Source organism: Mus caroli, unplaced genomic scaffold, assembly GCF_978045245.1.
Source record: "Mus caroli unplaced genomic scaffold, Mus_caroli_1 scaffold_2, whole genome shotgun sequence".
NCBI lineage: Eukaryota > Metazoa > Chordata > Mammalia > Rodentia > Muridae > Mus > Mus caroli.
This window is the reverse complement of record NW_028227257.1, coordinates 148,176,672-148,200,349: the sequence shown is the minus strand read 5'-3', so window position 1 is coordinate 148,200,349 and position 23,678 is coordinate 148,176,672. Positions and strand designations below refer to the sequence as shown.

Genomic DNA, 23,678 nt, shown 5'->3' with positions numbered 1-23,678 from the left:
GACATGAACCAGTGATGTCCAGTACATGGCAGTTGCTCATGCTATAGGAGGGGAAACTGAATCCCACGGAATGAATGGGTCTCACTCAGGGTCCCAGCTTGCTTGCTTTCTCTCTCTTCCTTCCTTTCTTCCTTTCTTTCTTTCTTTCTTTCTTTCTTTCTTTCTTTCTTTCTTTCTTTCTTTCTTTCTTTCTTTCTTTCTTTCTTTCTTTCTTTCTCTTTCTCTCTCTCTTTCTTTCTTTCTAAAGAAACATTTATTTATTTTATGTTTATGAGTACACTGTAGCTGTCTTCAGACACGCCAGACGAGGCCACTGGATTCCCTTACAGATGGTTGTGAGCTACTATGTCGTTGCTGGGAATTGAACTCAGGACCTCTGGATGAGCAGTCAGTGTTCTTAACCACTGAGCCATCGCCAGCCCCCGGGTCCCAGCTTTCTACTTCCTGTTTAGGTGCCTTTCAGAATCCCCAAGGATCTTCCCCAAGTGCTGCTCACCCCATTTCCTGTTCCCAGTCAGGTCTCTTGGCTGTCTGAGTAAAATGCTATCTATCTCCTGTCTCTTCCCCAGCTTTCTTCTGTTTCCACCTGGGATTGGCTCCTCTTTTCCAGGGATGTTACTCCATAGGAGGGGGCACAACAGACACAGACCTCAGACCACTTCAGCTGTAGTCTGCGCTCTGTGCCTGGGGCAGGGCACCCTGCTTCAGCTGGGCTTTCCCTGCTTACAGTGTTGCACTCACAGTCAGCAGATGCTCTATCCTCCGCACTCTCTAAGGGCCTCTCTCTAGCTCTCAGCTCTCTTTGGCAGGCTCCCAGCCACCTTTGGTAGCTCAGGCTCAGCATCCTTGACTCTGCCCTTCCTCCTAGGCCAGTGCCTTTCCTAATGGCTCCCCACACCAGGAGGACTGGATCAGGGATGTGGCTGACCCAGTGGTAGCCTGTACTTTGGGTGAGGGCAGGTAATAAATCCTGGCAGAGACTCTCAGCTCCCGTGGCTGTTGCTGTCTCAGAGGAGACCCTGCTTTCCATCCCAGAGTTCTCTGCTTAGACCACTGAAGCTGAAGGCACCCAGCAGAAGGTACCCACTGCCACTCTCCACAATGGGTGAGAAAGATGGTCCTGGGGATTGTGAGTTCAAGGCCAGCCTGAGTTACAGAGAGTGAGATCCTGTCTCAAAATCTAAAGCCAAGCCAACCACATAGGATGATAGCAAACACCTGTTATAATCCCACCTAGTACTTGGGAAGTGGGAGCAGGAAGGTGAGGAGTTCAAGGCCAGCTTTGGGTACACAGCAAGTTTCAGACAAGCCTAGACTTTTATCTTGAAAACATAACAAAACTGAGCAAAACAGAAACAGGGTCTATGTAAGGAAAGGTCTAATACCCCAGGAGAACGGCATCGGGATCTGGAGCCCACTGGGGCGAGGGGTCCCGGCGCTCACGGTCACATGAGCATCGTGGCCTTCCAGGCACACATGATGTCCCCTCAGACGATGAGGAAGCCAAGCCTCAGAGAGAGGGAGGCAGGTGTCAGACCTGCACATCTCTCTTCTCGGGCCTTATGACCAGACCCTAAGGCCCAAAGGAAGAAACTCAGGACAGAAAGAGGGCAGCCAGGCCTGTACAGAGGGTAAGGCCATGCCTGGCAGAGGGGTGGGGCAGCCTCCTTCTCCACGTCTCCAGGATCCTTGTGGAAGTTCAGTCTTCCTTCTGGTCCAGGTCAGAGGTTCCTAAAGGTGAAATTCTGCTTCCAGCCCGCATTAGGGAAATAAAGGATAATGGCTACTAATTACTACTCATTAATGCAATTAATTAAACTGATCTATGCAGCTCATGGTGTCAGTTATCAGAACAAATCAGTTAATACAGGCAATTACAGGGTCGGTTATTTAAATAATGAATGCTGCCTCCGAATGGGCCTGATTTAGCTCAGTCCTCACTGTTGCCTGTTAACTGATCTCACCACTAATATTAGAGGGGAAGTATCTTTTAAGTATACAGCGTAAGAAATATTGAATTAATTCTCAAAGCTGAGTTGTGAGGAGCACTTTGATTTCTGGATTTGGTCGTTGCAATGAAAGGGAGCGTATTCTAAAAAGATCTCGGAACAAACTGACAGCTGGAGGCTGAGCAGGAGTTACCCCCGCCTGTGGCTGTCAGGCAGACACTACAGCCCAGGCCAAGGGAATGTAACGTCAGGTGCAAAGGCCCAGAGGTTTCAGACCCTGGAGTTCTTTGGAAATAGTTTTTGGAGGCCAGAGATGGAGTAAGAGTGAAGAGGGAGAGGAGGCATGTCCAGAGATGTGTGTAACTCAGTGGTGAAGTGTTTGAAGTGTTTGTTATTACACACACACACACACACGCACACGCACACGCAGTGCTGCAGCCAGGAGGATGGCTTAGTCACTACAGCATTTCTTTCATAGGTGCAGGGACCTGAGTTCCCATAGAGCAGCCAGATGTATAATCTCTGTGTTCCTAATGTGAAGTGGGAGACAGGAGAGCCCTTGGAAGCATGCTGGCCAGCTGCCATGGTGAATGCAGTAGGAAGCCAACATAAAGAGCCCACCCCAATCAAGGTGGAAGGCAAGGATTGACACTAAGCCTGGTGGGAGAGTCTCTGATCTCCACAGGAGGACAGTGGTATGCATGGATCTGCATTCACAAACTTGCACACACAGACGCACACATATACACACAGAAACACATGTACACACACAGACATGCAAACAGTGCACACACATGTACACATCCACACATATGCACACACATGCATACACAGACACACAGGTACACACACATGAATACACAGACATACACACACACATGAATATACACAGACACACACATACACCCTATACACAGACACACATGCACAGACATACACACAGAGATATATGCTCACACACACACAGACATACACACAGATAAACACTCACATACTCACACTCACACAGTCACACAACACACACACACACAGACACACACATTGACACACACATAACAACCATACAACACACCAGATGACTGTTAGCTTCTCAACACTGTTGTAAGCCAATGTCCAGAGGGAACAGAACAAGCAAAGCCCAGCGGGGCACAGTGGCCCAAGCCTTTAATCCCAGCACTTGGTAGGCAGAATTCGATGACAGCCTGGCCTATAGAGTGAGTTCCAGGACAGCCAAGGGCTACACAGATAGACCCTGTCTCAAAAAACAAAACCAACCAAACACCAAACAGCACAGAGGCCCTCTAGAGTTAGTGCTGGGGGGTGAGGGGGGGTACTTAACCATCTGGCCTTGGCCGGAGCAGCTCCATGTAGTGAGTATGTGTGGGTGTGGCCATAAGGAGCCCATCCCTTGGAGTCTGTTAGTAACCTTGTCTCCCAGGCTGATGAAGCTGGGTCCCTGCTGCCAGACAGGGCAAAGGGAAACTGTACTCCAGCTTTTATTTTAACAGAGCTACTAGGAGTTGATGAGTGTGTCTCAGGGCCACAAATGGAGGAAGGGTGGCCTGTGATAATCTTCAGGCCAGTAATGGCCATAGGTTATCAGTGGCCATAGTCATGTTGTGTACTGAAATGACTGAGCTATGGCTGGCAAGGGAGGGGAAGGGGTTGAAGTTTCTTGGGCTGTGGCTCTGCCTTGGACAACCTCCCTGGCTCTGACCACCCACGTAAGCTGGGCAGCACCCCATCTTTAGGGCTGTATTCCTGCCCCAAAACCTAAGAGGAAGTGGACAGGAAACAGGAGGAGGCACAGGGCTAATCCCAGTGTGTCCCTGACAATTTGTTCCCAGCACTGGGAGGATTTCCGGGCCTGAATGGCCGGAAATGTTGGGATGGGACACCTCACCCGGGAAGAGTGGACAGAGCGGACAGGGGAGGGGCTCTGTCCTCCACCTCCCTTACAGTGTCACTGGCCAGGAAGCACTGAAGAGGCTTTAGAGCCACAGTGTGGCTCACAGAAGCACTGTGCTATTGCAGACTGCAGTTTAAGGGGCAGAGGGTAGAGGCCAGGAAGGATTTTCTAGCAGGCAAAGTTAATAATAAAGGACTTTAGAATGTCAGAACAGGAGTAGCTACATGGAGCTGGGAGCCTTGGCCTCAGGGACTACTTCTTTTCCTTCCTTTCTTTTAGCTCATCTTTTGTTTTGAAAATTAGGCTCCTGTGTTTGAGCATACATTCCATTCCCATTTTGCAGATGGGAAATCTGGGGTCAGTGTCTGGGAACAAGTTGTTCAGTCTAAGAGAAAGACTGCATGGTGGCTGTTGGCTGGCCCTCTTCTTATCCATGTATACTATGACGCTGTATATTCTAGTCTCCTCTGCCTGGCACTGCACTGGGGCCTGGGGTTCGCTGATGCTCCATACCCTCATGCTGGTCTCTTGTTACTTTCCGGTTTAGAAATAAAAGCGAAATGGTTGTTGCAGGTAGGGATCGGAGAGACGAGGGAGACAGAAGTAGGTGGGAGACAGAGAATAAGGCTGAAGGACTGTCGTACGTGGGGTGGCCAGGCAAGGCTTCTCTGAGGAGGTGACTTTAAACTGAGCCCTGAATAAAGTGGGGGGAGGAAAAAGCCTTGTGAAAGTCTGGGGAAAGACTGTTCCAAGTAAGTGCAAAGGCCCTGTGGCAGGAACAAGCAGGCGAGGCCAATGCAACTGGGGCAGGAGGGACAGCATAGTTGAGGTAGACATCGTAGAGTGTTGGTGTGGTAGGCAGGGGGGTGCCAGCAGCACACAGAGCCATAGAGGTCAGGGAGCTAGGTCCCAGTTTTCTGTCATAGTAACCACCCCTTTATTCTCAAGGAGGTGAGAATTTTGGTTTGGATGATAAATTACACTGCTGTGGAGGGGAGTCTACATTTTATTCTTTAGCAGATGGGGTCTGAGGACGTGGATCGGCATAGAGTGCTTGCTTAGAGTATGCAAGGCCTGGGCTCTCTTCCCCAGAACTGGAAAAGAGGGAAAGAATTTTAGACAGGCCTGCAGTTGTTATAATTTCTGCTACTTTGGATGCTGAGGCAGGAGGATTGCTTGAGTATAAGAATCAGACTGGACAGCAGCATAGTGAGCCTTGGTGGGTAGGGAGGGGTAGGGAGAGCTCTGGGGACTGAGGCCACCTGCTGTACACTGAGTCGCTGTCTGGTGTCAGAGCTGAAGCTGACAGTAATGGGGTAGTGGACATAGGGAACCAGAAGAAAGCCATGCAAGTGTCGGTGGCTTGGCTGCAGGGACAGACTCTGCCTTTCATTTTGAAGGGAGGAGTTCCTCCTGGGTAGTGTGTGGCCTGTTACATGGATCAAGGTCTGTTGAGTGGGGTGGAGTCTGCTGGCCTGGCCAGTCCAGGATAGAAAGTGAACCTGAGGCTTTGGCTGTCTCAGCAGGGAGGAGGGAGCTGGTACCCAGCTGTGAAGGAAGATAGGGAGGACCAGGAGCTACTTGTGCATAGCAAACTGGGGATGCTTCTCACATAGAGGACACTGGAGGGGATGGGTGTGTATGTACAGAGAGAGAGAGAGAGAGAGAGAGAGAGACGCTGTGGCTAGGAGAAAGAAGTGACTCACAAAGGGGAAGGCTCTCTGTTCAGCATCCTGGAAAAGCTGCCACCTCTGGCCTCTCTAGGCTTCATTCCTACCACCCTGAAGGCAGAGAGAATAGGTGTGTGCTCCCTGTAACCTGCAGTAGCCAATATGCTGGCAATGTAGACCAAGGAGTGAAGGGCCAGGGAGGAGTGAGCCTCAGACTAGGTTCTCTAGTGTATAGACTCAGACCCTCTAGTGTAGAGTCAGGCCCTCTAGTGTATAGACTCAAGCCCTCTAGTGTATAGACTCAGAAGTAGGAATTGTATGGAAGAGGCAGAAAGAGGAAACTGACATCAGGAAAATGCACATCATGAGCTGGGTGAACACTCATCCCGAGTGCTTCAGACAACTCCATTAGGCAGTGGCTGTCTTTGTTCCTCATTTATGGAGAGGAAACTCGGGATCAGAGAGGTGAAGGAACTCATTCAGGGCTGCACAGCTGGGAGTGGTGGAGTAGCCATAGCAGTAAGCATCCCGGGCTCCCAAGGCCAGGACCAGGCCTCACATCAGCAGGCAGGTGGACACTCAGGATCTGAGAAGTGCTGATAGGACTCACCTCTTTTTTTCTTCTTCCAGGACTGCTGCAGAGCTGGAGGCCGCTGGGGACTATGTGAAGGTAGGCTGGGGGTTGGTCACAGTATGCTAGATATGATAGAGCACTCGGGGTCTGCTGTGAACCAGACTTCCTCCTGGGAGGAGAAGGAGAAGGTCGGGGGTGGGGGCAGCCCCTGGGGACAGCTATCATTCTGGGAAGCTATTCCCCATGCCTCCTGCCTCTCTGCTAGCCCCAAACTCACCAACTGGACAGGATTCCAAGGGTGTCCCCATGCAGTGGCCACCATAATGAGATCCCAGTCAGCCTGGGCATCTGAGGGCTGAGGCTGGGACACAGCAGAAGTGACTCAGATCTTTAGCAGACACTCAGCACAATTCACAGACAAGAGCTGGATGTGGGGGCTGGGGATGGGATATGGCTCGATGGGTGAGCATTTACCTAGTATACAGAAGGCCTTGGGGGTCAGTCCCCAGCTCCACATAAACTGAGTGTGGTCCTGCATGCCTGTAACCCCGGTGCTCATGGGGCAGCGGGATAAATTCAAGGTCATCTTCGTCTACATAGTGAGATTTGAGGCCAGCTTATCTTGTCCTAGAAATGTTTAAGATGTAGTTTGTGTGTGTGAGTGCACGCTTGCATGTGTGTCTTCGTGTGTCTGTGGAAGTCATAGGTAGACCTCACGGTTGTTCCTGTCCATGGTGGGTCTCACTGATTGGGGTTCACTGGCAGGCCCATGAGCTCCCAGGTTCTTTCTGTGTTCACCCCCCAAAGCCGAGGTTTCAAAGTAACCATCGCACGTGGCATTTTTATTTTTTTAACATGGCTGCTAGAGCGTGCACTCCTATCATCAAGCTTGTATGCCAACACTTTACAGAGTGAGCCAGCCACACAGTTCAGGCGTGGTTGTTGTTGTTGTTGTTGTTGTTGCTTGCTCAGCAACTTGGGTGGTTGAGGCAGGAGGATTGCAAGTGCCAGGCCAACTTGGACCACAGTTAAGACCCTGTTTTAACAAGAAAACATAGGTTTTGAAATAATAGTAATAACAATAAGGCTAAGTAACATTTTAAAAGCCAATTGTTTGCAAAACCATGCTGCTATTTATTTATTTGTCTATCTGTCTGTCTGTCTGTCTGTCTGTCTGTCTCTAGATGTGTATGTTAGAGTCAGAGGACAACATGTGGTTCTCTGCTTCCCCGTGTGGGTTCTGGGGGTTGAGCTAGGTCTTCAGGCTTGGCAGCAGGGGCCTTTGTTCACTGACCCATCTCCTGAAGCCTTTGTGGCTGTTCTTTAGAGAAACTGAACTCAGATTTAGTTTTGAAACCTATGGAAAAAAAAAAAAAAGCCGGGCATGGTGGCGCATACCTGTAATCCCAGCACTTGGGAGGCAGAGGCAGGCGGATTTCTGAGTTCGAGGTCAGCCTGGTCTACAAGTTCCAGGACAGCCAGGGCTATACAGAGAAACCCTGTCTCGAAAAACCAAAAAGAAAGAGAGAAAGAGAGAAAGGAGGGAGGGAAGGAAGGAAGGAAGGAAGGAAGGAAGGAAGCAAGCAAGCAAGAAGGAAAGAAAGAAAGAAGAAACCTATGGCTCCCTCATAGTCCCAAGGGATCTTGTGGGGCAGAGCTGGTACCAAGCCCCAAGCCTGAGGCTCAGACTCAGGACCATGTCCTTGGCCTTCCCCAGTCAGAAGCTCCACCAGAGTCAGCCCTAGATGAGCAGCTGCTGCTGCAGAGAGCAGGGGAGAGGTGCCAGCTCTTCGTGCAAAGGGCTCTCAGGCCAGGCAGGGAACCAGAGAATTGCACAGTTTGGACACATTTTATAATCCAGCAGAACTAGGATTTATCTATTTATTTACTTGCTTGCTTGCTTGCTTACTTACTTATTCAGCCTGGGCTGGCCTGAAATTGACTCTATAAAACAGTTGGTCTCAAACACTGGCCTCTAACTCCCCAGTGCTGGGATTACAGATATGTGTCAAAAGCATGTGTGCGCATGCACAGGGTCTTAAGTAGCCCAGGGTAGCCTCAGTCTTATTATGTAGCCAAAGATTACATTGAACGTTTTTGTTTGTTTTGTTTTTGTTTTCTGAGACAGGGTTTCTCTGTGTAGCTCTGGCTATCCTGGAACTTGCTCTGTAGACCAGGCTGGCCTTGAATTTAGAGAGCCACCTGCCTCTGCCTCCCAAGTGCTGGGATTAAAGGTGTGCACCACTACCTCCACCTTGAACTCCTTACCGTTCACTTTCATCTCCAGTGGACTGGGATTTTAGTCATTCACTACTCTGCTTGGTTCCTGTGGTGCTGGACACCATACCCAATCTTCCTGCAGGCGAGGCTAGTGCTCTATGCACAAAGCCGTATCCCCTGCTCTAGATTTTGGTTTCAAGTCTGGCAGTGACTTGGGTGGCTTGCTTCTCTGACACTTAGCATTTGCTTATGTGAAACAGGGGACTTTGGGGGCTCAGTGAGACTGTGCCACGAGGGGATGCTTGAGTCTGGGCCAGGGCAGCTGGCCTAGCCCCAGATTTCAGGGATATTGAGTCACAGAGCTGTTATAGCACGGGAGGGGTTATGTGAGGGAGTTGAGCTGAGGTGGGAGATGAACCCCACAGATCTGCTCTGTCTGGCAAGGCAGCGTGAGCCTTATGAGGACTCGTGGCTCTCTCGTCTTTTTATGGAGTTACGATATAGATTTTAGGGCTGTGGATATAGCTGGGGGTCTAACCTTTGCCCAGCTTGCTTGTGGCCCTGGGTGCCATCTCATTACAGACGGTAAAATACTTTAAACAATTATAAGGGGGATAACACCTGCTCTCTGTATCCAGAGCCCCCAGTTCTTAAAGGAGTCCTAGCTTCTGTTCTTAAAGTCTCTGCCTATGGGGGTTGGGATCAGCTATTTCCAAACGCCATTCCTGCCCTGAAAGTGTTCTTCTTTGAAGACTGTCCAGAACTCCAAAATCCAAACAATGCCAGGGATCCTGGACTCTCAGGGTTTCAAAAGACCAAAGACAGAAAGTTTTCAGTCGTGGTAATCAGAGCTTCCAGTATATCTACATCTGGGGACCAGAGATGTGGACTCACCTACTTGATGTCACATAGGCTGTGGGGAGAGTTTGGATACCAGATTTATCTAGACGATGGTGGTGGTGATGGCGACGACAATGATGATGAATCTCATGTATTCCCAGAATGGCCTTGAGTTTACCATGTAGCCAAAGATGATCTTGAACTTGTAATATTCCTGGTTTCACGTTCTGACTGTTGAGATTACAGGTGTGAACCACCACGTCTCCGTTATGAAGTGCTGGGGACTTACTTGCTGGGCAAGCAAACATTCTATCAGCTAATGTGGTCCAGATTTTGACTCTTTCTGTGCTGGCATTGGACTCCATGCCTATCCCTTGGTAGGCAAACACTCTAAGAGCCCCAAGTCTAGGTTTTGTGATGCCTAGTTACCACACAGTAGAGCATCTTTACTGGATAATTATCTGTACCGGGCAACTTTTTTTTTTTTAATTGGGCTTGGTGATATTCACAAAGTTCAACACAGGTCTTCACCGTGTATTGCAGACATCTTCACACAAGCCAGTCGGGGTTTAAAGAGAAGGGCCCCAGGGTGGGAAGCCCCGCGAGTTAGAGAGGCAGGTGAGCCGCACTTGGCACTTTAACAGCCTTAGGAGTGTGGTACAGTCAGTGAGCCTGCCAGTCTAACCCTGCTATTCTCAATTAGAGATGAGAAACCCAAAGCCACAAAGGATTGGGTTAAACATGGGGATTTTTGTAGCTTTAGATCGAATTGAATTCAAAGTCCCTGCCGGCTCCCTCCAGGTCTGGAGAGGTGCGAGAGAGGGGAAAAGCAGGAGGCTCTCCGCGCCCGCCCCGGGGGGCCCCTACTCCACCCCACTGCCCTGGGTGGCAACCTCTTGGCAGGTTCTGGGGAACCCGCACAGGGCAATGGGGTGGTGGTGGAGGGAGGAACAATGGTCCCCTCCCCTCCCTCTCCTCGCTCCCCTCCCTCCCCAGCTGGCTGGAGGGTGGGGTCTCCCCGCCCCGCCTCCCTGCTCCTCCCCCGACCAGGCGATGAGGTAATCGCGCCGCTGAGAGGCACGCGCAGCCGGTGCCCAGCCCGGTCGGTCCCCGCGCCCCTGCCCCTTCGGCCGTCACCCCTGGTACGCTCGGGGGACCCGGGTCTCCCGGCCGCACCATGACCGAGCGTTGCAGCCTGTGGAGTGCGCTGTCCGCCGCCGCCTGCTGCTTCTACCGTGGCTCGCTGGTACAGGTGCAGGTGAGGGGGCGGCACGGGGACCCGGGTCACTGCGCCCCGCCGCTGAGATGGGGACCGCAGTCCAAGAGCATCCCCGCAGGGTCGTGCAGTCTGGACAGCCAGCAAAGGGAGGGGGCGGGGTCGCCATAGCTCACCTCGGGGTGACCAGGGCGCTCCACGGGATGCGGGTGCAGGGTGCCATTCCTTGGACTCTAGGCTGCAGGAGACGTGATAGGGAGTTGAAGCTGGAACTCGGGCTGGGAGATGGGGTTCCTTCTGTTAGTTATGAGGTCCCTGCTGCTGACCCCGGGCCACCTGGCTCCCTATTGTACCAGGATCGCAGGGCTGATGTCTAGAGGCTGAATGAGAGGCAGGATGCGCAGGGCACGCTGCGGACACCACGGTGTCACCACCTTCCTTCCATCTGGGTGGGCTTGAGGTACTGGGGTGTAGGTCTCCCAGTCCAGCTGGCCCAGAAGCGCAGGAGCGCACAGCGGCGGTGCGAGGGTTAAACGGAAGGGGGTGGAGGGGAGGACCCGGACCCCGCCTCTCTGCAGAGCATCCTCTGGGGTGGCTGTGCCTGGGGTTGGGATACCTAAGGGAGCCAGGGGAGTGGTGGGAAACCAGCTGGTGGGAAGGGGCTGAGACCCTGACAGAGGTTCTCTGCACTCCTGCCTCTTGGGCATCCTGGGAGATGTGGGGCGCCTCACCTCTGAGCTCTCCCCCAACCTCACACACACACTTGCTCCGAGCCCGCCTGAATGACGACCCCGCCGGCGGCGGAGCACAGCATCCCTGCACGGGCCAATCAGGCGTGCGCAAGCCGGGAGGCGGTGAGATCATCTCTGACCAATGGCAGTGCTCTGAGCGCAAGGATGCTGCATTCGCACCCCCACCCCCCCAACTCTTGGGAGCTAAGGACCCTGAGGCCCAGGGTGAGGAAGAGGTCACAGGGGTCCTAGGGCTTCCTACCCCAGATGTGTGGAGGATCATCGGTCCTTTTAACCCCAGTTCTGACCTAAGCTCTGCTTAGGGCTAGAAATGAGGTGCCAGTTTCCAGCATCCTTTCTAGATGAAGCTACTCTGACCTAGCCAGGAGAAGTGACTGGTCCAAGGTCACACAGGCTGTGTCCTGTCTTGGGGCCACGTTCTTTAGTATACAGTCTGTCCCTACTTTGCTCCGGAACTGGGAGGGGAGTTTCAGTGTGTGCAGAGAGTGGTGTGTGTGTAAGGCTGGGTACAGGTTCCATTTCCACAGGCTGCTCACCCTTCTTTCCCAGAATCCTGTGCAATTTGAAGGGAGAGGCCTGGGCTGGTGTGAGCACTGCAGAGGGAAATGGGAGAGGCTAATGACCCTAAAAAATAAGGGAGTCTGCAAAGGCCCAAATCTCGGCTTGGCCAAGACCACTCTGCCCTACCATGGCATTGATTTTTGCTGTGTTGTGGGTGGAGGCCTTGCAGTATCCAATTCAGGCCCCTGCCTTACCCTTGTGCACACAGACCATTCTGACTGTCTCCAGAACTCTGAAGGCTTCTCAGAGCCCACACTATCACAGGCCTTACACTTCTTCTAGGTTGCTAGGCTGGTGCCTCGGGCTGCTCTGCCATTGACTGAGGGCCTCAACTGACTCCACACTGCAGTGTTCTGAGACTTATGGGTGATCTCCCAGCTCTCCAGGCAGTGTTGCAGCCCTGCCCCACCTGCTACACCATCCATAGACCGGGATCTGCCCACAGGGCCCCACCCTGGCCTTAGCTTTTACCTGCTCATCCATCCTCCACCTCCTGACCAGGCAGGGGACACTGCATCTCTGAAGATGCAGATGCCTGGGATTGAGTGTCGGGGTCTTCATGGGCTCTCCTAGGGCAGTGACTATCCTGATCTCTTTGAGTTCCAACCCCAGCTTAGGACCCAACGTGAGGCTGGCCCATGTTGAATGAATGAAGTCGGAGAGTCTAGCCATCCCTGGAATTATGGTGGTTGAAAAACAGTGGAGATGAGGGTAGAACCTGTGTGGAGTGTGCGTCTTAGATCTGGGAAAGTCTGAGGAGTGACTTGCCAGACTCCAGGAGTATGCAGGAGAGACTGTTCTCTTGCTTTGCCTGTCTATCCACTTCTGACCAGTTTAGAATGGGAGTCTTGGAGTAGCCATCTTTAGGGACTGGCAAAGCCTCCCAGGGAGATGCGTAGCTGTGAGGTGAGGCAGATCCTGGAGTCCCACCCATTCTACTGGGCAGAGAGTTAAGAGAATCCACTCATTTTACTGAGGAAAGAGTTAAGTCCCAGACTGCTCACATGGGGTGGGCTTGCCTCTTTGATGGGGGTGTGCCTGGCAATGGGAACCTCCTCTGACAATAGGATGCCTGGGATTGGTAACCTCTAAACCTACGACTGCCCACCGTGGGTAGCTGGGAGGGCAGGTTCCTGAGCATTAACTCTAGTGAGTGACCTTTGACCTCAGTGCAGGGCTGTAGCTCCCAATCTGGCAGGATCACTTGAGATTGTGTTTGGGGGGTAGGGGTGTAGAGGACTACAGTAGACATTGAAGATGCCTGTGAGGCCCACGTCCCTGCTGATGGCTGCCTTTGGGCCCTTCTGCAGGGTTCATATTCCTGTCACCTAGTTGGCCCAGGCACTCGGTGCCTCTCAGACTGACCCGTAGATGGCCTTCCTTCACAATAGCCCTACTACCTCTAGAAGGTTTCATACGGTAGTGTCCTCCTGGAAGTCTCTAGACCCTCACCTCTCACAGACTTGATCCCCTGGCCTAGAGCAGGAGAGGGCACTTTGCCGCTGTCCAGCACCCTGGTGCTGATGGCAGCTGCTCTGCCTGGCCCCTTTGGCTATCTCTTAGCCTGTGGGCTTCCTGGAGGACAGGACATGACTTAGGCTTCAGTGCATCCACCTTGCCTAGGTACATTCTGATAGAGTAAGCTGGGGTTTTACTCTAGCTGGGATGAGGACCCACAGGTGAGGACCATCCAGCAGGACAAGTGTTTTAGCGGATGACATGGGGCAGGATGAGTTGAAGGAAGAGAGACAGGGCCGTGGAAACAGATGCCAATCTCGCTCTCCCCTTGCAGTTCTCCAAGGAGAAGTACATTCTTGACTCCTCGCCAGAGAAACTGCACAAGGAGCTGGAAGAGGAACTGAAGCTCAGCAGCACGGACCTCCGCAGCCATGCCTGGTACCACGGACGCATCCCTCGTGAGGTGAGCAAGCCCGAGGCCTATTCATTGGCAAGGCTGAGGTTTTAGTCTTACCATTTACTGTGTGACCTTGAGGGAATCACCTTGCCTCTCCAGGCTCCAGCATCCTCATCTGTAGAATGGAGAAATAGTTCCTCAAAAGGCAGTCATGTTCTGCATAGAGAGACCCAAAGGGAGGGACTGTTGTAAGGGTGAGATGAGCTAAGGCAGATAGGGTAGGATGCCTGGTGCCGGTGAATGCAAGCATGAGGGGTGTTGTTCGTACTGTGTTTCGTTATTCCTGGTTTATAGATTAGCCTCCTGTGGATCTGGCTAGAGAATATCCGTTTTGGGGCTACTCAGTTTTGGCCAAGTTTGAGTATCTGGCCTGAGGTAACTTTATAAGTCACAAACCTGAACCGATGGGTCACCTGGCCCTTTGCCCCAGCACAGAGGCTCCAGGATGTAGAGAAGAGATGAGGTGGCAGCTTCCTTAGAGGATGTTAACCCAGAAGGGCACAGAGTATCAAGCCTTTCACAAAGTATAGAGTGCTGCACAGATGTGCTGTAGGCAGAGAAAGCATCTCGAGGGAGCAGACACCCAGAGCTGTGCTGGGGCCTGAATGGCTACAGGAGAGTGCCTGGAACATACTTTGCCTTGTAGGAACCCTGAGAGGGGCTGGGTCTGAGACCTAGATCTCTGATCACAGTGATTTCAGCATTTCCTGCATCCCTGCATCCAATCCCAAGTGCCACCTTTGGCCATTCCTGGGCCTCTGTGTCCCTGACCCATGGCCTCAGCTGAGGTGTCACCTTAGGCTCTGGTCCTAAGCATTAGATGTCTGATGTCTATTAACCAGATCCTCTATGCTCTAGGTGCTGTCTTGGTGTCCCAAATTCAAAGTCACCATGTCCCCTGACCCTTTCTTCTTTAGCCACCATGCCTAATTTCTCCGTTTCTTCTGTAGGTCTCTGAGACTCTGGTGCAGCGGAACGGCGACTTCCTCATCCGAGACTCTCTCACCAGCCTAGGGGACTATGTGCTCACGTGCCGCTGGCACAATCAGGCCTTGCACTTCAAGATCAACAAGGTGGTGGTGAAGGCCGGAGAGAGCTACACCCACATCCGGTACCTCTTCGAGCAGGAGAGCTTCGACCACGTGCCTGCCCTCGTGCGCTACCACGTGGGCAGCCGTAAGGCCGTGTCCGAACAGAGTGGGGCTATCATCTACTGCCCTGTCAACCGCACCTTCCCACTGCGCTACCTCGAGGCCAGCTATGGCCTGAGCCAGGGCAGCAGCAAGACTGCCAGCCCAGCCAGCCCCTCAGGCTCCAAGGGCAGCCACATGAAGAGGCGAAGCATTACTATGACTGACGGACTCACCACTGACAAGGTCACCCGCAGCGATGGCTGCCCCAACAGGTCAGCCACATCCCCACTTCCCTCTGGCTTGTTAATGAAAATGCTGGTATGGAAGGGAGTCCCAGCAGAGAGGAGGCTCTCTGAGACTCTGTGGGGAGACCTCGGAGGTTGAGCTTCAGTGTGGAAGATGGAACACAGGGTTGCACTGGGTGAAGGCAGCAGTGAGAGAGGACTCTCTGTCGACACAGAGAGTAGGGTCCATGGTCTGATTTACAGAAACCATAAGGATAAGCTGGGTTCAGGCCTGTGTGTCTCTTCCCATCATTTTCCTAGGGATAGGAGAGACAGAGAGGACCCTGAGCAACCTCAGCTTAGCCGGGTATCCCCAAGTTGTGTCTCTGTCTCTTCTGATCCCGGAAGAAGAAAATTCTGGGTAGAGATGGAGAGGGAGAGCAGGTTAATTGAGGGAGGGAGGTGACTAGAAGATAGGCAAGTGGAAGCGGATAGGGCTGTGCCCCCTGAGGGTCAGGGTCCACTGGGGGAGTGTCTGGGAGTCAGAACCTGCTGTGGATCAGCCGAGATCAAGGCCAGCTGCGGGGCAGGACTGGAGGAGTCACATCTATCCCACCTCAGCCCAGCTCTGCCTTCTCCAGCTTTTACATTCATCCATTGAGAGACAGAACCTGACCAGCATACCTTTTTAGCATCCGAAGTTTAGGGGGCAGGGAGTGGGATCGTACAGTGAATCAAGTCCCCTGATCTCTGACCTCTGGGCTCATGGAATCTCTGTCCACAGCACCTCATTACCCCATCCTCGAGACTCCATCCGAAACTGTGCCCTCAGCATGGACCAGATCCCAGATCTCCACTCACCCCTGTCTCCTATCTCCGAGAGCCCCAGCTCTCCTGCCTATAGCACTGGTAAGCTAGCAGGGGGTAGTCTGTAATGCTGTTGTCTTTGGTGGGGGACATCGGTTACCTGACTGTTTCTGCCTCTGGGCTGGGAGCAGTGTCCCCATGAATGTGCTAGAAAAGCCTGTGGCAGAATCACTGGTGTTGACACACAAGCACTGTCCAGTGGATAGTGTTCCCATGGGTGCCAGGCAATGGGCACAGAATGGGTTCTCAGTGAGAGTGGCAGGGTAAAGTCTGCTGGGGGTGGTGCAGCTTGTCACGGGGCCAGGCCTTGGGGCTGTGATGTGCACAGTGTTTGACCCCAGCAGACAAAGTTCCCACTACAGCTGCCTTACCAAAGGCGTTGGTAACAAGTGTATCATTCCTACCTAGGTCCTGCTTTGAGCTTAGACCAGGCTAGCTCAGGCTAGCTCAGGCTAGTGTGTTTTGCTGCTCTTTTTTTTTTTTTTTAAACTAATTTTTAGAGCAGTTTAAGATTTCTGACAAAATTGAAATCATGGGATCCTGTGCTTATAAATACAAATAAAGTAAAAATATGTCCCCAGTTTATTTCTCAAAACAAAGCAAAACAAACCTCAGACTGTTAAGCAAAATGTCTTGCCCCACAAGGCAGTCAGCATTGAGAGGGGTGGCTTCCTGGAAGTCGCGGCCTGGATGGAGCACTCCATGCCTCTGGAGGGTTACTATGTGCCCCCAGGAGTCTTTCCTGAAGACCAACCTTGTCGTCACATACACTTGCTTTCAAAACAGCATGGTCATGTGAAAACATTTATTTACTTATTTGTTTTATTATTTTAGACGGAGACTCACTGTGTAGCCTTGGCTGGCCTGGAGCTCACTATGTAGACCAGACTCAGAGCTCTGCCTGCCTCTATCTCCTAAGGGTTGGAATTAAACATGTCTACCACCACACCCAGCTTATGGGTTTTTGTTTTTGTTTTTTAGTTTTTAATGGGACAATTTCCAGTAATCACGTAGGAGGTAACGGCTTCTGTCCTAGCCCTACCAGGTTGAGTGACCTCGGCAAGTCTCTAAGCCCTGAGCCTCCACTTTCTCAGCTGAAGACTGAGGACCATAAAAGTCCTTACTGCCATTGAATGGGACACTTGGGGTATTGTTTGTTTGTTTTTGAGACAAGGTCTCACTAAGTAGCTCTGGCTGGCCTGGAACTTGTTATATAGATCAGGCTAGCTTGAATCTACAGAGACCTGGTCATCCCTGAGTGCTAGGGCTGCAGGTGTGCACCACCCCACTGGCTTTGCTGTTTTGCTTCTGAGTTCTTTTACATCCCTTTACTTATTTGTGTGTGGGGTATGGGGGGACACGAAGGCCAAGTGACAACTTCCCTGAGTTCCCTTGGTGACCGCTTCACCAGGCATAATACTTCAGCAGAACTTATATTCCCTGGACTGTCTCTGTGGCTTCTGATGTTCTACTCTTGGGGCAGCAGCTCCACTGATACAGGGAAGTGCTGAGGACCATAGAGCACCTCCCTCTACATTTTGGGATGTGGGACTTTACTCTATACACAGGATGCAAACTATTCTTTGAGAGAACAGGGAAGGGAGGCCCCATTAAAAAAAAAAAAGATTTATTTATTATGTATACAGTATCCTGTCTGCATGTCTGCCTTCAGGAGAGAAGAGGGCACCAGATCTCATCATAGATGTCTCTGAGCCACCATGTGCTTGCTGGGAATTGAACTCAGGACCTCAGGAAGAGCAGCCAGTGTTCTTCTCCACTGATGCATCCCTCCAGCCTGGGAGGCCCTATTTTGAAGGGTAGAGGAGATAACTAGTCTTCTCTCTCTCCTCTCTGTAGTAACCCGAGTCCACGCTCCTTCTGCCACCCCCTCTACTTCAGCACAGCCTGCCTCCCCAGTTGCCCGCCGCTCCAGTGAACCTCAGCTATGTCCCGGAAATGCTCCAAAGCCTCCTGGGGAGTCAGACAGGGGCCCTCACGCAAGCCCATCCCACACCCTCTGCAAGGCCTCGCCATCACCATCACTCAGCAGCTACAGTGACCCGGACTCTGGCCACTACTGTCAGCTCCAGCCTCCGGTCCGTGGCAGCCGAGAGCAGGCCGCAGGAGAGACTCCCCGGAAGGCTAGGGGCTCCGGAGAGAGGCAAAAGGAACTGTTAGAAAATGGAGTCTCTGACGGGGAGTGGGGCAAGACCTTCACAGTCCCTGTAGTGGAAGCCACCTCCTCTTTCAACCTGGCTACCTTCCAGTTCCAGCTGATCCCCAAGGAGAACCGGCCTCTGGAGGTGGCCCTTCTGCGCAAGGTCAAGGAGCTGCTGTCTGAGGTGGATGCCCGGACACTGGCCCGACATGTCACCAAGGTTGACTGCCTGGTAAGTATTAGGAATGCTCACAGAGGGGACAATACCTTTATCATCTGGCTTTGGGGTCAGGAGTCAAGCAAGATGGTGAGGGACTGATTCCCAAATCCTCTAAGTACAGTGAAGCCAGTAGCTTGGGTTTTGACATCCCGGGTGTCTTTCTTGGTTCTGGAACTATGGATTGTCATCTGGCATGTCAGTCTCCATTTTCTTAGTTTAGATTGTTTTGCTTTGTTTTATTAGGGTCTCACTATGTAGCCTTGGCAGGGCTGGAACTATGTAGACAAGGCTGGCCTTGAACTCACATAGATCTGCCTGCTTCTGCCTCCCAATTGCTGGGATTAAAGGATTATGCCCACCCCTTGCCGTCACTGCCTCTCCTCCTCCTCCTTCTCCTCCCCCTTCTTCTCATTTGAGTTTTTATGTGCATTGGTGTTTTGCCAGTATGTGTGTCAGTACTGGAGTTACAGGTATTGTGAGCCACCATATGGGTGCTGAGAATCGAACCCCAGTCCTTTTGGAAGAGCAGCCAGTGCTCTTAACCACTGAGTCATCTCATCAGCCCAATTTTCTTCTTTGGAAAAGTGAAAACCAAGATATTTCTACAGCTGCAGATGTGGAAGGAGGGCTGATGTTTTGGGAGTAACTTAAAGAACTTCTTGGTTCTAGTCTGCAGAAAGTGAACATCTGGTTTGGGAGGGGGGGAATCTGCCTGCCCCCTTGACCCCAAAACCCCTAGTGGACCACAAGCAAAATGTTCCTTGACCCAAAAACTGTCCAGATGCCAGTGTGAGGCTTTGACTCCATAAGAACCACAGCTCTTTCCATACCTCAGTTTCTCGCTATGTAGTTTGGTATGTACGCTGGTCTGAGAAATCAGGAAGTGAAAAGAGTCATGTGGGGTTGCAGCTGGGGGAGAAGAGGGAGAAACTGAGGTGCAGGCTCAAGTGTACGAACTTGGGCAAGAAAGTCCATTCCTTTCCTGGGCCTTGGATTGGCAATCAGGGATAATGGGATCCTGGCTCTTGATTTTGAGTATTTAACATGGCACACACCTATGGGCATCTTCCTACTCCCCATTTTACAGATGGGGAAACTGAGGCTCACTCAGAAAGGGGGAAATCACTTGCTCCGTGTTTGCAGAGGAGCTGGGATTCAACTTCCACCCCACGCTCTGGACCCCTCTGCCAGGCGACCCTCTTAGATGAAGCTCTGACTCCCACATGGGTTGGACTAACCCTGACAGGAAATTAATCAGCCCTTTGGGCGTCTTTGCAGGTTGCTAGGATACTGGGCGTTACCAAGGAGATGCAGACCCTAATGGGAGTCCGCTGGGGCATGGAGCTGCTCACCCTCCCCCATGGCCGGCAGCTACGACTAGACCTGCTGGAAAGGTAAGGTGCACTGCACCAGCCCACGGCTACCTTACGGGCTGTCCCAGGGTTTCTGACCACTCTTCCTATCCCACTAGCCAATCGTGGTCCTCGGCTCAAAGCCAGTCTGATTTCCCAAAGACTGCTTTAATCGACTGGTTTAGCCTCTCGCTTCCCCCGCGTCCATCAACCTTGGCCCCGCCCACCATTCCTGTCCACAGTGTTCATTCTAAAACTCTGCCCTTTGGATTTTGCTGATCAATTACAAGTTTATCCTCCTGCCATCCCGATTTTGCCCCTAACTTATATTGTCCAACCAGGCTCCCTTCGCTCTGCCTGTTACTTTGGCTGCGCCCCTTAGTCGCTGTGACCTACTCTGTTTTCTGTCATACTTAAAAGCGTCCCTGTCTGCCCCGACGCCGTATGTCACGCCCCCATGATCCAACCTCTCTCACAGGTTCCACACCATGTCCATCATGCTGGCAGTGGATATCCTGGGCTGCACAGGCTCGGCGGAGGAGCGGGCAGCGCTGCTGCACAAGACCATCCAGCTGGCGGCCGAGCTGCGGGGGACGATGGGCAACATGTTCAGCTTCGCAGCTGTCATGGGCGCCCTGGAGATGGCCCAGGTACTGTGGGCTCCTCGGGACAACCACTAGGCTGTCTGCATAAGGCCCGGGGGCGAGTTCCCTGGGGGAAGACATTTGCATGGAAAATACAAGAGCTCCCCGAGTCTCTAGGCTTCCTCTGGGAAGGACCAGGCGGGAAGCAGAGGTCTCCAAGGTGTTGCGCTCTGATTCCTGCCCTGGGCCTCGCTTGACCCACCTGTAAGAGGAACCAGAAACCCTGAATTTAAAAAATATATAGTGCGTTTGGTGGGATGGGAATGCCCTTGAGACGGCTAAGCCTTTAAGAGAGCGTCGCGCCTGGCGTGGTGGCGCTTGCCTTTAATCCCAGCACTCGGGAGGCAGAGGCAGGCGGATTTCTGAGTTCGAGGCCAGCCTGGTCTACAAAGTGAGTTCCAGGACAGCCAAGGCTACACAGAGAAACCCTGTCTTGAAAAACCAAAAAAAAAAAAAAAGAGAGAGCATCGTATTCATGCCAAAGGATGCAGGGTTCATTCCCAGCCCCCCATACCAAGCAGTTCACAACTACCTATAACACCGACTCCCTCTTCTAGTCTCCACATGCACCAACATGCACAAGTACATATACTAAGGCACACACACATAAAATAAGTAAATCTTTAAAAATATAGAACGTGGTTCTTTACATTGAAACTCACTAATAGAGTGAACTAATAGTTTGAGTTTGATACCCAGCGCCTTACAAACCAGGCGTGGTGGTGCTTGCCTCCAATCTCAGACCTCGGGAAGGGGAGGCAAGGGAATTAGAAATTCAAGACTTAACACCATGCCTCAAAACAAAGACGACATAGAATGACCATCAGTTGATGGACTTGCTGTATGATAGGTACCAGCACTGACTGCTGGATGGTCCTGTGTCACAGAGTGGCCACCAGAGGCAGAGCGGTAACCGGTGAGGTCACACAGTCCAGAGCTGAGATTCAAGATTTGTAAAATGTGTTGCAACAGCTTCAGTTAACAAGTTGACGCTGTTTCCATTTTCTGAGTGACAGCCACACTCAGCTGTCATTGTGTGGTACTCAGGGACAGTGTACCCTAACCCCACAGCCTTCAGCAGGGTGACCTGTGGCCAGCTGCTCCTGGAGGCGCCTTCACTAGCCAGTCTCTTATAGTCTGCTCTCCCCAGATTTCAAGGCTGGAGCAGACGTGGATGACCCTGCGGCAGCGACACACGGAGGGTGCCATTCTGTACGAGAAGAAGCTCAAGCCTTTCCTTAAGAGCCTGAACGAGGGCAAAGGTAGGCGATGTCTGCATCTCAGTGTGACACTTACAGAGGTGTTGGCCCATGGGTTCCCAAAGACTCTTCTGAGGCATTGAGGATAATAGTGTGACTGTCCCATGGGGTAGCCAGATACAGGATAGGGTTACCAGGGAAAGAAGGGACTGTTTCGGGTGACCTCGGTGGGTGGGTGGCAGGGTCTTCAGGTCTAAGTGCCTGCCGCCCCTCCCGACAGCAGGCCCGCCGCTGAGCAACACCACGTTTCCACACGTACTCCCTTTCATTACCCTGCTGGAATGTGACTCCGCCCCCGCCGAGGGTCCTGAGCCTTGGGGCAGCACAGAACACGGTATGGAGGTTGTGCTAGCCCACCTGGAGGCCGCCCGCACTGTGGCCCACCACGGGGGCCTCTACCACACCAACGCTGAGGTCAAGCTGCAAGGTGAGTAGCTATCATGTCTCCAGGATCCTGCCGTCCCTGGCTCCCCTCCATCTGCCTCTACCTATGCCTCTCGGTCTGCAAGCGTCCACTGACATCTTCTACTCCTCTGTCTTGACTCCTGGCTCCTTTATTCCATCTGTCTTGTCACTCATAGGCAGTTGTTAGCGAGGGCATCAGGTGAGGTGGGCTGAGAGACACTGAGCACCTTTGCCATGTGTTCCAGCCGCCTGCACCTCACTGTTCTCATGGAAGTGAGCAGCTGTCTTTCCGTAGCTGGTTACAAGGTGCCCAGCCAAGGCCCAGCATGAAGAAAGACCTGCCTGGTCTTCAGGGAGCCTCTACTGGGGAACATAGAATTCTGGGAAAGGAGTAGAGAAAGTGGCTTCAAACAATGACTCTTTTACTGCTTTGGGCATTATTTACCCCCCCCCCAAATCTGGGGGACTGGGGATGTGGCTTAGATAGTAGGGTGCTTGGCTAGTGTGCCAAGCCCTGGACTTCATCCCCAGGATTGTGTGCATGGCATAAACTGGGAGCATGAGCCTCACAGTCCCGGCACTCTGAGAGGCAAGAGTACCAGAGTTCACTATCATCCCCAGCTGTGTACCGGGTTCAAGGCCAGGCAGGTCTCTCTGACTTCAAGGCCAGCCTGGTCTACATAGAAAGTTCCAAGCCAGCCAGGGCTACATAGGGAGACTGTCTCAAAAAAAATAATGAAAAAAAGATTTAGAAAATTATTCACTTGCCCAGAGATATATAGTATGAATATTGTGGTATATTTTTTTTTCATTTTTTTTCCTCAGAGAATTATATACACTTTAAAAATGTCTTTAAGAAAAATGCAACTTACAGAAAAATACAAGAAAGCTCTTCTGAGATCTCACCTCAGATTTACAGGAGTGTGTGTGTGTGTTACATCTTAAGGGCTGAGGAGATAGCAGAGTCAAGAACGTCTGCCTAGTTGCAGAAAGCCCTGTGTCCCGTGCCAGCGCCACATGCACAAACACCAGTTATCATCTAGTCCTTTAAAAATCGTATGTTGCAAATAGATGAGGAAAGACTAGGTTCCACCTGCAAGGTCCTGTTCTTCGTACATTGTGTTGTGTCCCTGCGGGGCTAGGGAGGATCCCTGTGAGCAGGCCCTGAAGCTTTGTGAAGCCATCCCTGATCACCTCTTCCCACCCCGCAGGGTTCCAGGCCCGACCGGAGCTCCTGGAAGTATTCAGCACAGAATTCCAGATGCGTCTCCTCTGGGGCAGCCAGGGTGCCAACAGCAGCCAGGCCTGGCGCTATGAGAAGTTTGACAAAGTCCTCACTGCCTTGTCCCACAAGCTGGAACCTGCCATCCGCTCTAGCGAGCTGTGACCCCGGAGATCTCGCCTCTCTGCAGCTGCGGGCAGCATCGGGGGCAGAGGGGCTCAGGACATTCCCTCCAGAGCACCACAGGGACACTGTGATCAGCCCAAGAATGTTCTGGGTTCAAATCCAGGATCTCCCTTGCACTTCCAGGGTCCTGAATGGACTCTGAGCTCCATTCTTCCATCACACACGCGCCAAGTCTCCCTTCCAAATGGACAGGAACCTCTGCTCCTCCCACCGGCTTGCGCTGGCCCCCCTTTTGCTGAGGTTCCCTGTTTTTGAGCCATGGGAGGCTCCCCACCCCTCTTCCTTCCTGCAGGCATCTATGCCTAGAGGTGCCACAGCCTCCATCTTACTGTAAATAAGTCTGGTGTAAATGTATGTACAGAAGCCACGCTCTCTTTCATATAATAAACTTTAATGACTCTT

At 52.1% G+C, this 23,678-nt stretch overlaps 1 protein-coding gene and 1 long non-coding RNA gene across 6 annotated transcripts in view; one reads left to right on the top strand and one right to left on the bottom strand.

Annotated features, from left to right (window-relative positions):
• The window catches only part of Sh2d3c (SH2 domain containing 3C), a 34,211-nt gene extending 10,533 nt beyond the window's left edge, over positions 1-23,678 (top strand). For 2 of the 4 annotated variants that reach the window (XM_021183545.2, XM_021183553.3), the window contains 10 exons: positions 6,159-6,198; positions 13,484-13,612; positions 14,557-15,011; positions 15,748-15,872; positions 17,688-18,220; positions 19,487-19,602; positions 20,039-20,210; positions 21,355-21,466; positions 21,684-21,890; positions 23,080-23,678. In XM_021183545.2, coding sequence (XP_021039204.1) covers positions 6,159-6,198; positions 13,484-13,612; positions 14,557-15,011; positions 15,748-15,872; positions 17,688-18,220; positions 19,487-19,602; positions 20,039-20,210; positions 21,355-21,466; positions 21,684-21,890; positions 23,080-23,255 — 2,065 coding nt within the window. In that variant the 3' untranslated portion in view covers positions 23,256-23,678. Of the gene's footprint in view, positions 1-6,158; positions 6,199-10,219; positions 10,421-13,483; positions 13,613-14,556; positions 15,012-15,747; positions 15,873-17,687; positions 18,221-19,486; positions 19,603-20,038; positions 20,211-21,354; positions 21,467-21,683; positions 21,891-23,079 lie in introns of those variants that run through there. The other 2 variants (XM_029474378.2, XM_029474380.2) reach the window with 2 other exon arrangements.
• LOC110310535 (uncharacterized) lies at positions 1,250-11,186 on the bottom strand. 2 transcript variants are annotated; one of them, XR_015046547.1, is made up of 4 exons: positions 11,110-11,186; positions 10,555-10,616; positions 6,139-6,271; positions 1,250-1,745 (listed from the first exon to the last, which is right to left on the bottom strand). It is a non-coding gene; the product is annotated as an uncharacterized LOC110310535 (long non-coding RNA). The 2 variants fall into 2 exon arrangements; XR_003835976.2 differs by having other exon boundaries at positions 10,555-11,127.